This window comes from Mesoplodon mirus (genome assembly GCF_964341445.2).
Source record: "Mesoplodon mirus genome assembly, chromosome: 9".
In the NCBI taxonomy this organism is placed as follows: domain Eukaryota; kingdom Metazoa; phylum Chordata; class Mammalia; order Artiodactyla; family Ziphiidae; genus Mesoplodon; species Mesoplodon mirus.
The window spans coordinates 72279048-72294072 of NC_138985.1; the positions used below are offsets into that span (position 1 = coordinate 72279048).

The following is a 15025-nucleotide window of genomic DNA, read 5'->3' on the forward strand; positions in this document are numbered from 1 at the left end:
ACACTGAAAAATGCTCAGGAGGCACTGGCGGGTCTCTTGGCACATTTCCTAAGCCCAGGGAACTCTGTGCTGCCATCTGGTGGCAGATCTTAGATACAGCAAGCTGGCTGCTGGAATCCTGTTTGAACTCGGCTGCGCCAGAGCTGTGGTTTGGCTCGCATCCTTATAGAGCTTTGTTGCCAGCCATGTAAGTTTTTTTCTTTATTACTCCCTATGCCCCTCTTTTCTTTTTGTTTGTTGGCACTTCATTTCATGTGCCCCCAGAGGCTGTGTTTTGAATTTTGATATATTTGGTCTTTCTGAAAGGAGGCAATAATGCAAACAGCTGCCTTTGACAACAGGTAAATCACAGGCTGGCTGACCCTAGAAAGTGGTAAACACGGAGAGACAGAGACTGAGAATGAAAAATGTGATGGCGTTTATTACTCGTAGGCACTGGTTAGGTTGGTTTTTAAGAATGTTCTGACGTTTTCCTCCAGAGCATTTTTACCACCATTTCTGTGGCTTAGATTTGGGGAGACTCAAACTCAGGCTGGAATCTTGGGGAAAATTTGCTTGAGGATGTTTGCCTGGCTGTCAGAGGTGTGATAGTCATAGATACCTATCAATATACAAAATAGTGCATCTTTCCTTGTTACCAGAAAACAGCTGGTGTTTGTAGACCTTCCCGTGGTTGGTGATGACGCAGCTCCTTGGAGCTATTCAGCTCTTGTTAGAGAGCTCATTTCACATATGTGGAACCACCTGGAAGGTATTAATCTCTCCTGGGGCCTTAGGACTATGACATTCTTTAGTTCTTGTGTGTAGCCTGCATGCTGGGAAGTAGCAAAGTGCAGCATTTAAGCACGTGCCTTTGGAGTCGGACCTCTATTTGTATTCCAGATCTGCCTCTTGTGTGACCTGGGCAAGTTTACTAATGTTGGTTCCTCATCTGTAAAATGGGGATGATGTGGAATTGTTTTGTGAAATAATGCATATACTATTCTTAGCACAGAGCCTGATACATAGAAAGTGTTCAGTAAGTGTGAGTCAGTGTCAGAAAACATTTTGTGAATGAAAACGTGAACCGAATGAGCCGTGACCTTGAGTAAGAGCAGAGGACACTTGGTGCACGTGGGGATGAGGCGGCCAGTGGAGAGGGAGTCCTGAAGGCACGGCTTTGCATGTGCCCCTTCTCACCAGAGCTGCTGGCTTGAAGACCAGGGTTTTTGTCTCTTGACAAAATCAGGGAAAGCAAAGTGAGTGGTCTTAATTAACCTGTGCTTGAATTTACTCTGTAGCTGCTGGACTCAATTAAGAAGATGGAGGAATCAGCCTCTCACCAGCAATTCTCTGCAGTTTTTCTTTCTTTCTTTGAGGGCCTGGGATTCTGAGCTTGTGCTCCATATCCATGCAACCAGGCAGCTGGGAAATGATCAGGTCTGGCAGCTCTGTACCAGCGTGACACTTGGTAGATATAAAAAACTCCAAGTGTTATCAGAAGGGGGAAAAAAACCTCACTAAACCTACAGCTAAGGTTTAGGTTTGTTCTCTCTGTGCGAGTGTGTGTGTGTGTGTGTGTGTGTGTGTGTGTGTGAGTACACAAAAAATTCCAGAAGTGAATCTACAAATCATCTGGTTGAAACAAATTTTCTGCTGAACTATAATTACGAGCTATTTATTATGGATCTTGGGATCTTGCTATGGATTTTAATTGGCTGCTAGGTTTCTAATTTAGCAAAGAATTCCTATATGTAAGAGACTGTGTGTCTTCCTATACATTAGACCCCAAATTTTGACTTCACACCCAATCTGACTACTGTTAGAGTTTTTACTTCCTTGTGTCTGAGGAGTCTTCCTTTCAGAGAGGAGATGCACTTGGGGGTTGGGGGGTGGCTTTTCCTTAAGGCTGCAGCCAGCTTTGCTGAATGCATAATGCCGAGGTAACAGATGCTCTGAGGTAATGCCCTGGGTGGGGCAGCTGGTATCAAACTATGGCTTCGAGTAACTGCACTTTGCAAAGCTAAGTCACTGTTCATAATGCCCAGCAGCCTAGACACCTGATCGTTGTTCTCGATTACTTTGGTGGTGGCAAAAGGGCACTATTAATTTTTAAGAATATACCTCTTTAATTTGAATTGTGACCATGACTATGTATTACGTTTGTACTTAAGAAAAAAATATGAACATAAATCAAAGGGCCATGACTTACAGTGAGTCATGATGCCACCATTATGAAGGAGAGAGGGTGAGGGAAGGAGAGTTGCAGGGCTCGGAGCCAGGATACCTGGGTTCAGCTTGCAGGCAGCCATTCACTCCGGGACTGTGGACAGCTCCCGAGCCCACCTCAGCCCTGCTGGTACTAAGAACGCTCCCCACACAGCGGTGGTTCTCAACCTGGGCTGCACACTGGAATTAACTGGGGAGCCTGGTCCTGAGATAAATCAGATCTGAGCTTCAGGGAATGGGAGACATTGCCGGGCTTTTTTAAGAACTGCACACGGGTTCTGATTAGCAGCCAGGGGTGAGGATCCCTGCCTCACGGGATTTTAAGGAGTCAGTGAGATCAGCCCTCTGAGAACCTTTATCACATAGCACACACCAAAAAGGGGGAAAGGAAAGGAGACTGGATTACTCAGGTCAACCACACCTTACAATCAGACACCAATAACCAATAAATGAAAAAACAGAAGGTCTGCACACCAGCCCTGCAGGAGTGGGTACAGTGCTGAGAACTGATGCTCGCTCTTTGAGTGGCCAGGCAGGTGTTGGGACGGCCCCATCAGTGTGTTTACCACATTGGCCTCGGTAATGATGGCCATTTTCTACGTGGGGACGTTCGAGCAGCACCGCTCAGGGTGGGCCCATTATTCCCATGCTTCAGTGGCCTTGCAAAGCCATCAGCGCAGTAAGACAACAAGACTGTGTAGAAATAGAGCTGTTGGAATGGCGAGGCTCCCCCGTGCCCAGGCTCCATATACCTTACTCTGGGGGAGGGGTGATTGGTGAGTTGGAGGGAGTGGGGTTCTGGGACTCTTGGAGGTTCTGCTCATTCAAAAAGGGAGGAGGTGACAATCTGGACTCATTCTAGAATCATTTTAGCCCCTGGGAACATCTTGAGGGGCTCTGCAACTCCTAGGGAATTGGAGGGCAGCACAGAAGGTGACGTGTTTTATCTGAGAACTGCTTTAGAGCTAGAATTTGGTGTATGGGCTCAGCTTGGACCCCAGGTCCCCAACACACACACACACACACACACACACACACTTAAACACTCTCACAGCCCTCACCCCCTCACACCCCTCCTTGGTGCTGGAATAGAAGTGGGGAGATCTCCCTTACTCTTGACATTGAAGCATACTGCTTACACTTGAGAATCTTCCCAAGGTCATTGTCAGGGCTGAGTCAGGATTTCTCCTGCACATATTCCAGGAGGGTTCTGAGTTCATCTCGAGGTCAGAGGGCTGGTCAGTTGCTCCTCTCTGATCTCTCCCTAAATCAGGCAATGCATGTGGTCATCCCAGCCTTAACTCAGGGTAGGCCATGGGCATTGTACACATTTGTGAGCTCAATACTGAAATCCACCTCTGCCACTGCAAAGCTGTATGATCTTGAAAAAGTCATAGACCTTCTCTGAACAGCAGTTTTCCTGCTTATAAACAAGAGATAGTGATAATACTTATCTCACAGCATTTTAATAGGAATGAAAGCCATAGCACCTAGCATTTAGTAGAAACTTGTTACAGCTCCAATCTCGTTGAAGGGTTGTGACATAGTATGTTTGGTTCATGTGCAGCCTGTTCTCCAAACAGGTATATGCATCATACTTGGATCTTCTTGAAGTCATTTTAATAGCTAACTTTTCAGGATAAAACCAAAGATGCAAATGCTCACCACACTGTCATTAGCATAAGTGCTAATATAATGCAGCTGTCCCACAGCTATAAAACACTGACTCCTGTGTCTCTGCTTGGCATAGGGAATATTATCTTTTCTCTTACTGAGCCGATTCAATACTCAACTTTGTCATTATTTGAGTTGGAACTTTAGATTGCTGCATTATAATGCACTCTACTATTAAGGATTGTTGGATGGCCGTGTGCAAATATTTTTGTTCTCACAATGCAGTCCTGGCCCAGGTAGCCCAATGGGCAAAATATGGTTTACACAAATATTATCATTTCTGTAGTGTGTACTAAAAAGAAACCTTAGAGCAGGGCGGGAGAAAGCCTCTCTCTCGGAGTTCGGTTATCTAGGTTAAATTGGCTGGTAAAGAAGGGACTTTTCATCCCCTTTCATCTGCCCCTAATCTCAATCTATTCCTGGAAGGATATTTTTGTTCCAGAAAGAGCAAAATCTCATTTGCTATCACAGAGTTTTCCCGCCAAGATGAAGGCAAGATAGGAAGAGGGAAGCTAGGAAAACCTCAGCCATGTGCTAGGATTCTGGGGATTCTGTTTTGAAGTTGATTTCAAATGTGTCTTGTCCTTTTTGCCTAGAACAAGGAAGTGACCTGTAAGAGAGAGAAGTGCCCAGTGCTGTCGAGAGACTGTGCCCTGGCCATCAAGCAGAGGGGAGCCTGTTGTGAGCGGTGCAAAGGTAATTTATGCTTTGGCTGCCTTTTCTGGCTGTTCCTGCAGGCATTTTAATTTCTCTTTCTCTCACCTTTCTCTTCACTCAGCTCTTGGCTGGGGTGCAAGTGGGTGTTGGAAGGGAAGCTGCTGTGTGTGTGAGTGTTGGGGGGGTGGTAGTAAGGGGGGTCCTCCTAGTGGGGGATGAAAGTATGGTAAGCATCTACATCGTTGGTTTATTTTCTGAGGCAGGCTGTTAAAATGCCACAGAAGAGATGTAAACATGATGCCTCTGCAGCTTGGTACACACGCACGCAAGCCTGTTCTGTCACGAAGTTTCAACACTCAGTTTTTCCAGGCTCTACACTCGCCCTGCCCACCTCTGCCAGAGGGAGTCTTTTAGACCAATTTTTATCATTTTGGTCCCTATTAAAGTTTATTCTTTCCTTCCAAATTAAATCTAAGTCCTTCCCTTTGTCTTTGAAGCATCTCTAAAACGCCCTTACTCCACCCCCATCTCCTGTGGCCTTCCGGCACGCCTGTCTCTCTCAAACACACTGTTCTAGGTTGCCTCTGCCTTAGCTCAGGTCTTTCCCCCAACCTGCCCAGATGCTGCCTGTGCTCAAGGTCCCCCAGCCCTCATCCGTTACTTTCCTGGTGAAGTTTCCATGGCATCCAGAAGTTCACACAGATACTTCAGTGATGTGCTTTTTCATTGTCTTGTTTGTGTTCTGTAGACTCTCAGCTCCTCAGGACAGGAGCCAGGTCATGCTCTGATGTCACCTAGTGTATGTCAGTGTATGCATTGTGGTCCCCCAGAGGTCAAAATGAGCACAGTGGTTCAGGATGTGGGCTCTGGAGTCACACTGCCAAGTCCAAATCCAACAGTCCTGGGTTGCAAAGAGATTTCTCACCCTGAAGATGCATCCTGGGTTGCAGAGTGTTCCCCAAAAGTCCACGTCCATTAGGAACCTCAGAATGTGACCTTAATTGGAAATGGGATCTTTGGAGATGTAATTAGTTAAGATAAGGTCATACCGGATTAGGGTGGCTGCAAATCCAGTATGACTGGTGTCTTTATATGAAGAGCAGACAGAGACACACAGAGAAGATGACTGTATAACAAGAGGGGCAGGTATAGACGCCTGGGCTCTGTTGCTGAGATTCAGATTCACTTGCCCTGGGGCAGGGGCTAAGGCATCTGTCTTTTGAAGAAGCTCCCGGGAGATTTAATGTGCAGCCTGGGTGGGAACCTCTGAAAGAGATCTTGACCAGGTGATTTCTACCCCCACAGAAGAATATCCTTTTTTGGAGCTGCAAAGGGGAGGCTCCCTTCTGTAGAGCTCTCAAAAGGAGCTCCATAGAAACCAAGTAAACTAAAGCGCCATTTCTAGTGACAACCCACAAGTCTCTACGCTCAAGGAGGACTTTGAACTTTTCAACGCACACTATTACATGAAATCCACACGTCAAGGATTAATGCCAAGTTGTTTGTGAGTAACTATAGTTATTGTAGTTACTATTTATAGACTTAAACTATAATGTTTAAGTCTATAAATAAATAAGAGGCAGAGGTTGGAGTTGTGTTGCCTCAAGCCAAGGAATGCCTCGGGTTACCAGGAGCTGGGAAAAGGCCAGGAGGGTACTTCCCTAGAAGCTTCAGATGGAGCATGGCCCTGCCAACACCTTGATTTTGGACTTCTACTTTCCAGAACTGTGAGAGAACAATACATTTCTGTTGTCTTAAGCCTCCAAGCTGGTGGTAATTTGTCACAGCAGGCTGAGAAACTAATACCCCAACGTTTTCACTTGAGCAGGTAGAGACATGGAACCTCTTTCTACCCCAGTTCCCTCTCCTGTTAAATGAGGATAATAATTGTGTCGGAGGCAGCTAATGGCGAGCGAGACACAGTCAATGTGTTTAGCAAAGTGCCTGGCATGCAAACATTTCTCAGTTAATATAATATAGTAGGTGCTCTGTAAATACCTGAGGGACTAGACTATAAAAATGCGTCTCCTGAAGCCTTTTGGAGAAGGAGAAATCAACCATTTACTTCTCACCTCTTTCCTATGGAGTTGGGAGGCAGATGTTTTACTCACGTGACTTCTGAGAGCTATTGATGCAAGACCTGAAATAGTAACTTCTTAGGAGTCTCCCAAGCTGATGGTCAGATAAAGTAATTCCAATTCAGAATACATTACTGGGACTTCCCTGGTGGTCCAGTGGTAAAGAATCCGGCTTCCAATGCAGCGGTCGTGGGTTCGATCCCTGGTGGGGGAACTAAGATCCCATGTGCCTCGGGGCAGCTAAACCTTCGCACCACGACTACTGAGCTTGCCCGCTTCAACGAGAGAGCCCACGTGCCGCAAACTACAGCGCCCAGGTGCCCTGGAGTCTGCGGGCCACAACTAGAGAGAGAAAACAACAACAACACAACAACAACAAAACCTGCACGCCATAACTAGAGAGAAGCCCGTGCGCTGCAACGGAAGATCCCGCACGCCTCACCAAAGATCCCACGTGCCGCAACTAAGACCCGATGAAGCCAAAATAAATAAATAAATAAAATTAAATTTTAAAAAAGAAAAGAATACATTACTGAGCCAATGTGTGTCTAAGTTATTGTTGATTCACCTTGAAGAACCTCTTCTATTTAATTTTTTTTTTTTTTTTTGCGGTACGCGGGCCTCTCACTGTTGTGGCCTCTCCCGTTGTGGAGCACAGGCTCCGGACGCGCAGGCTCAGCGGCCATGGCTCACGGGCCCAGCCGCTCCGCGGCATGTGGGATCTTCCCGGACCGGGGCACGAACCCGCGTCCCCTGCATCGGCAGGCGGACTCTCAACCACTGCGCCACCAGGGAAGCCCTAATTCTTTATTTTTTTAATGGCTGATTTGCCATCTTCATCTTCCAAGGCTGCCTCGCCAGTGAGAGGTGAGTTGGATGCTACAGGGTGGAAGCAGAATGTGTGAAGGAACCACGCCCGAGGCATTAGGTTCATTTCCCATTAACCGTAGTACAGGAGGGCACTTTGGGTTGCAGTAGTGTGTAACCTCCTTTCCTTCTTGTCCTGCTGTTTCCTTTATCATCATTCTTTCCTTTGATCATCCTAATCTTCCAAGGGAAAGTGATACTTGTGATAAATACATTTCATGAGTATTCTTTTTGAGCTTAAGATGATAAAGTCTCTTCAAATTAAACTGGACCCAAGAATAGACCAGTGAATTCAGCGCCCTGAGTTCTCTTTCTGACAGTAAAGTCCAGGCCTTCTGGGGGAGATCAAAATCCCCAGCCTGCCCTGAGGTGGACCTTCCTGAGAGAGACTCCTGAAAAGTGCTGACTTGTCAGGCTGTAGAGGGGGCTCTTAAGATGCCCCCTTCATTTTCTCTATTTCTACTCCATAATACAGTTTTTGTCTCCTGTGTTTTAAGGGACACAGTTGTATTTGCACTGGTTTATTTACGTTTTTCTGATTAGAATAGTTACATATGCTCATAGAAGAAGCTTTTAAAAATAGGCTAAACTGTGGAAAAGCAGAAAATAAATTACTCATAATCCCACCACCCAGTTAACTATTTAATTAACTATTAAATAGTTAATATTTGATATATGTTTTCTGCATTTTTTCCCCACATCGAAGTGTTTACCTAGTTGATATCTTACTATTGAATTATTTCGGGTTTTTTTTTTTTTCTTTTTTTCTTCTCCCACTTAACATCCGGGCATAACATCTTCTCAACTTGTTTGGAAATACTGTCCTTAATGGGCACATAAGAGTCTGCGTGGGAATGTACCAACATTCATTGGGCCATTTCTCCATTCCTGGGCATTTAGGTTATACCCTGGATTTTAGCACTGGGCAAGGGTAAGTACAAGAAGCTGAGACCAAAGAACATGTGCAGTAAAGGAATAACGACCAAAAAGGGAGGATCGAGAGCATTACCTGGGTAGAGAGGAGATCTTGGTGTGAACCCAGAAACCACTCTGGATTTGGCCTCCCATGGAACCTGGGTAAACCTCTCCTCCCCATCTTGTGTCCTCTGATCACACAGTGGAACAAGGACAGCAACAAATCCTCAGTGTGGAGCAGATACTCTGAGACAACCGCGGCAGCTGTGCTTCTCCTAAGTTCTCTTCCAACGGGCGTGCTCTGTGCTAACGCTGGAGGTTTTTTTTGTTTGTTTGTTTTTTTGCGGTACGCGGGCCTCTCACTGCTGTGGCCTCTCCCGTTGCGGAGCACAGGCTCTGGACGCGCAGGCTCAGCGGCCATGGCTCACGGGCCCAGCCGCTCCGCGGCATGTGGGATCCTCCCGGCCCGGGGCACGAACCCGTGTCCCCTTCATCGGCAGGTGGACTCTCAACCACTGCGCCACCAGGGAAGCCCAACATTGGAGGTTTTAACTTTTACTTAGAATGATTCAGTGAGGAGTCGTAGTAATGAGGAGTTTGTTGATAATACTTTTAGAGCAGAATGATGTCCAGGCAAGATTATCTCAGGGTCAATTTTGTTTGTTTTTTTTGCGGTCGACGCATACATTTGACTGTGCTAAATCTGTAATATGAAGCCCATTTTACAGATGAGGAACTGACTTAACGATTTGCACTAAGTCACAAAAAGTTTGCAATGGCTAGCCAGGACTCGCACCCTGTTCCTATGGACCTGGGGCCCTGTGCCTGGCAGGGGAAGGGCCTGGAACACCCGCGGGCGCTCCCGATTCACAGCCACCGCTGCGCTTGCTCTCGGGGACCCCGTGCCGCGCTGGCAGCGACCAGCACCAACCGGTAGGAGGAGGGGAGAGGGGGGATGCAGGATATCCACCGGCGCCACGCCGACTTCCGCCCGCGACTCCGGGGCTCCTCCCACCAGGCCTTCCCGCCTCCGGAACCGAGCCCCCTTCTCTGCTTCCGGGGCGGGTCCGGGAAGCGGATTCAGGGCGTTGAAGGGACTTCAAAGCCCCTCCGGCCAGTTAACGCATGGTGACAGGAGAGCTGATGCACTTAATTCTCCTGTATTTTGAAAGTCATTTGCATTCAGAGGTACCACCTTGTGCTGTTTTTAAAGCTGATCACCAGACAGATCCGGCCTCTTGTAAAGGTGAGCACAGCACGTACCTAACCTGGCAGAATGGGTGAAGGGTGTGGGTCTACCAGGCTTCCCAGCAAAGACACCCCTTCTAGAAAACCTTTCTACCATCAGCAGGCACACGGGAAGGGGAAATCTAGTATTGCTAACTGGATGAACAATAGTCCAAGCCAGTTGCTTTGAGTTTCCCTGGAGTATTGTTTGTGTTTGTTTGCTCTTCCTCTTACCTGAGGGAATTGTGAGTGTAAGCAGTGTTTCTCAAAATGCAGTGGACCAGGGCTTGGACATGCCGCGGAGAGGCTGGGCCCGTGAGCCATGACCGCTGAGCCTGCGCGTCCGGAGCCTGTGCTCCGCAACGGGAGAGGCCACAACAGTGAGAGGCCCGCGTACCGCAAAAAAAAAAAAAAAAAAAAAAAAAGTTCAGTGGACCAAAGACTTACCTATGATAATGCAGCTTCCTGGGCCTTGCCCAATAACAGTAGTAACTGAGATCCTGATCATCTTCATCAAAATTGCAGGGGCTCGAACATATATATAGTCCTTACGCAGGGCCAGGCACTGGATCCTCACAGCCTGCTGAGGGAGGTACTATCATAGCCCCGTTTTACACATGAAGTGGTGGCACTGAGAGCCCCAAGGCGACAGAGCTAGTAAATGACCGCAGTGGGGGACAGACTGGTCTCACCATTAGGCTTGCAGGCCTGCTGTATCACAAGCTCTGCCCCCGGTTCCCTGAGTCTACATTTTCAGGTCACCACCGGGACTCTCATGGGGGCTGAGGCTTGAGAACCACTGCTACCAGGTAAAGAAAGGAAAGGAAGAGAAAAGGTGGGCCTTTTTGATGAAGGAAGGAGAAGCCCATCTGTGAGAGGCTCTTGGTCGATATCTGCCCTGGTCAGTGCATCTTTGGGGAGAAATCTCTTTGCCCCTCATAGCTGTGAGGCTGTGATCCTTTGCTCTCCTGCTATTTTGAAAATTTTTTTATCATTAGAATGATGGTATAAGAAAGAAAGAAAAGTAGATAATGACCAGGAAAATGTAACTCAAATGTTGAAGTGCTGGTGAATGGTTATCAAAACTCTTCCTAGTTATTCAGTTGTGTAAATAAACGGCAGGGAGGGTGGTGGGACTTGAGCCCCAAGAACTGGCAAAGGACCTCCCATCATTTTCTGAAACTTTTTTTTTCTTTTCCAACTTCTTTCTCTTCCTCTTTCCCTTCCTTAGCATAATTATTTTCAATCTTAACTTTATTTTTAATTTTAACTATTGATGTAGTAGCTATCTCACTACTACATCAATATATTACCATACTAAAAATTTAAACAGGGAGTAAAGTCTTTTCTGAGCTACAAAACCCCACTCTTTTCAGAAATAACAACTGTTATCAATTTATTGTGTCTTTCCCAGACCTTTTCCAGTTTATTACATATACACATATTTATATATATATGTAATTTTGTATGTGTGGTTTTATTTTTACATAAATTAAATTAAATAGTAATTATTCTTTCACAGTTTGCTTTTAAAAAATATCTCTACAGTAATATGATTTAGGAATTTTCCCATGCCACTTCATGCTTTTTAGTTGTGTGGATCCCATAGCACAGACGTACAATAATTTATTTAAAGTCTCCCTGTTGATAGACGTTTAGACTTTCAGTTTTATGCCAAGCTACAGGGAACCAACTTACCATTCTTGCTGTGCCCCTGTGTGTTTGATGCTCAGAAAAACCTGGAAATCAAAGTGCTGTGGGGAGAGGCGTGCACAAGTTAAATTGTAATTGCCTCCAAAAGAGGCAAGGCTAGTCTCCTTTCCTATTCCTTTGAGAGTTTTCAAGCCTTTCTTCCTAAAAGATTATCATAGACTAGAGGAGAAGTTGGTATTACACTTAGCAACATTTAGGCAAATCAGCTGCTTTTGCCTTACAAACTTGCGCACGTAGCCACGTTGCCCATACACTGCCCATATAGCCAACTCTTTATTTGAGACTGCCACGTGCACACTCCTATCCCAGTTCTTTCCTGTTCTGGGTTTCTCCCATATTACAAGGGATATTTTCCTCCCCCTTTCTGTGGTTTTGTGAGAAATGGTATCAAGTTCCTTTTAAAGAACCTAACTGAGGGTCAGCAATTCTTTTCTGTTTTTCAATGAAATATAGAAAGCACTGACAGTTGTCAACAAATTAAGACTTGAATGGTGGTATTTTTGCAAAATTTCACCCAATGAACTGAACTGCAGTAACTAAGTTTAGAATATAGGCTAGATGAAGAAAGGGGGACTGTCTTACATGCCTCTTATTTCTAAGAATGATTTTTCAATGAGAAAATATCATCGTCCTCATTTTTATCATCTCAGTTATCAAGCATACCTCACATCTGAGGCATTTGAAGACTCTCTGAAGTTATTACTTTTTGTTTTGTTACTTCCAATAGGGGAAAGCATAGAGAGAAGAAGGCATAGTCTGCACATAGTTTGGACAGTCTCTTAAGAAATTTGGGCCATTTAAAATTCCCATATTAATTTATGCTTATGTTTATATCTATATTCTATGTGTACTGATGTATATTTGGGAACACTTGCAATTGGTGTTCATAGTTTATTTGTAATTATGTGGAGTCTCGTTTCATTCCTTTAAATAATTACAGAAGTTTATATTACATCCATAAAGACTATGCTCATTCTCTGTGGGTCTTTAAGGATCATTCCTATTCTTTGTTTTGAGGCCAGGCTCAGTGATGATATTGTTCCTACAGGAAAACAAGGTCTTCTATATGTTGGTCACCTTCTGGTGTGATGAAAAGTGGAACCTGCTTGTATTTACCAAGAGCTTTAACCCTTTGAGAAAGCCGTGGCATTTGCTTTTCCACTTAGTGCTGTTGAAGCCCTGTGGGTGGTGACGTGTGAATTGTCTGGTTGATTTTAAAACCTTTATCGTCACCTGTTACCTTCATAGTAGTAGTCCCAAAGGGATGTGTTTCCCCACAGTGCTGGATACTGGGTTAGCTGGTTTATGCTCACCACTTAGTCCTCACAACAGCAGGGTCATTTCTGTCTTTCTCATTTTATATATGAGGAAACCAAAGGCTCAGGGAGCTTAAATCACTCATTTGCCAAGGTGTTAGTGACGCAAAGATCAACCAGAGGGTATCCAAGCCCTCAAGGAGCTTGCTCTACTGGAGGGACAAAAAAATACCATCCAACGGGGTAAGTTCTCCAGGGAAGGTGTGCCAGAGTGCAGAGGGCAAGGGGAGTGTGCTGGGGAAGGCTTTCCAGAAGAGGCAACTCATTTTTGTGATCAGGAAGGAGTTCATCACATCCAAAGAGAGCTGTTTGTGGGAAGCTCCTAGGTGAAGGTCGTGATCCACACAAAGGCATGGAGTAGTTCTTAGGCATTGCCCGCCACTCATGATCACCTAGGGCACTTGTTAAAATACCATTTCCTGGGCTTTTAAGTTTTTGTTTGTCGATTGTTTAGGGGAGGGTGGGGGGGGTTAGACAAAAACATGAAGAATCCTGTCATGACTTCTGCTTATTTCCCTCTGAAGAAGATGTTGGTATTTAAAAGGAAGCAGTAGAGTAAATCTGCTGAGACAGAAATATGAAAACTCATATTTCCAAAAGGATTTTTAGGAAGGTTGTGTGTGTGTGTGTGTGTATAGGCATTTGTGTTCTTGTTTGCTTCAGTCAGATTGCTCATATGTTCCATTCATTCATTCATTTGACAAGTATTTACTGATCCCATGCCAGGTATTTATGGGATACCTGGCACTGCTTACCAAATTGTTCTTACCTTTTATGAAGCTAGATTATTCTTTCAAACAAAAAAGTAAGTAAATTATAACTTATTCTTCTCAAGCAAGTGTTTCAGTGTACTTTTCAGATTATTTTATGCTAGTAATTGTCATACATTTTAATCCAAATAGCCTAATAACTGGGCAAAAGATTAATCTAATTTGAAAAATCTCAATATTATTTGATGAAAACAAATGAGATCACTGAGAGTCAAACAGTTGGTTTTGGCAGCTTTTCTGTATTTACTTGGACTGAGAATCACCCTTTAATTTGGGGTTCTTTCATGAACAATAATGTACTTGTTATCTGAATATATGTTTGTTATTAGTGGATAATAAACAAATAAGGTGTGTTTCAAACATTTATAGGTCAAATTCCATCCTCTTTCTTCATACAGAACATAAAATATTAATTGTCCACAATACTTTGAAGAAAGATGTAAGAAAATAGTCTTTCATTTGTCAGGTGGGATTTATTTTCCACAATCTTTTCTTGTCTTTGATTTCTCTGTGCCTTGTCTCATTTTTCTATGGGTTGTGGTCCCATGGGTTGTCTTTTAATAGTTTAATTTTTATACTTGATTTAAAAAGTTCCTATGATGTCTCAGAAAATGAAAGGAAAGAGGCAAAATATAAATACTTGCACACTGATTTCCAAAACTGGACAACCATCCTAGGTTCTGGTAAATAATTAGGGAGCAAAACATGCATGGAGAATTTTAAGGGGATTGGGCTCATTTATAGAGACCAAGTGCTGACCAAAGTAAAACAGAGCTATGAATAATGGTAAAAGATTGAGTATTATTAATTATAGCTTGCCTTTCAAGGTCACAAATAAGGAGCTGCTTCTCCTGTTGCTTCGAGAATGACTTGGAAGATGACAATGCCTTTCAGAATATTGCTATGTGGCTGTTCTGGAAGGAGCCAGCTGATTACCATATATATGAATGAGCATTTAAAAAAACTTAAAGAAAAATAATTACACTCCCTATGTGGACAGAATAAATTGTCCTGTTGTTTACATGGTTTAAGATGGAATAACCGTGAGTTTTTCCATGCATGTGTCAATCTGGTTGTTTGCTTTTAACCAGATTTCTTTTGGCAATTATAACCGTGCATTTTCTGCTGCCCAAACAAAAGAGCAGCTCTTTCCCCAACCTCTGTTTTCCTTCCTTTTAGACATCACCAGAATCTCTGGTAGTTATTATGTACGATTGACCCGGATGCAGTTTGTCCCAGGTTTCACATTCCAAATAAGGAATGACCCGCCTTAAGGTTAATACTCTACCGGTCATTTAAACTGTGCTGTGAACTAGATTTAGAGAATATTTTGGAATAGACAAACCCCAGTCTTTAGGTTTTCATAGATAATGTTATAGTCACCCCTGAGGCGGTGCTTATTATCGTTCTGATTTAACAGATGGGGAAACAGAGATGCTTAGAGAAGGGAAGTGATGTTTTTCAAGATCCCACAGTTGCTCAGAGGTAGCAGGGCTCAGACTCCAAATGCTCCATTCTCCTGCCTGGTAATACACACACTGCCTATGAGATAAGAAGGAGGGAGGAAAGACCTGGAGAATTAGGAGGGCTCCAGAGATGA

General features: G+C 44.3%; 1 protein-coding gene across 2 annotated transcripts in view; it reads left to right on the forward strand.

Moving 5' to 3' along the window:
- Window positions 1-15025, forward strand: part of BMPER (BMP binding endothelial regulator) — a 255227-nt gene that overhangs the window by 27446 nt on the left and 212756 nt on the right. For both annotated transcript variants that reach the window (XM_082632885.1, XM_082632886.1), the window contains exon 3: window positions 4479-4578. In XM_082632885.1, the coding sequence (XP_082489011.1) occupies window positions 4479-4578 (100 nt within the window). The remainder of the gene's footprint in view (window positions 1-4478; window positions 4579-15025) is intronic.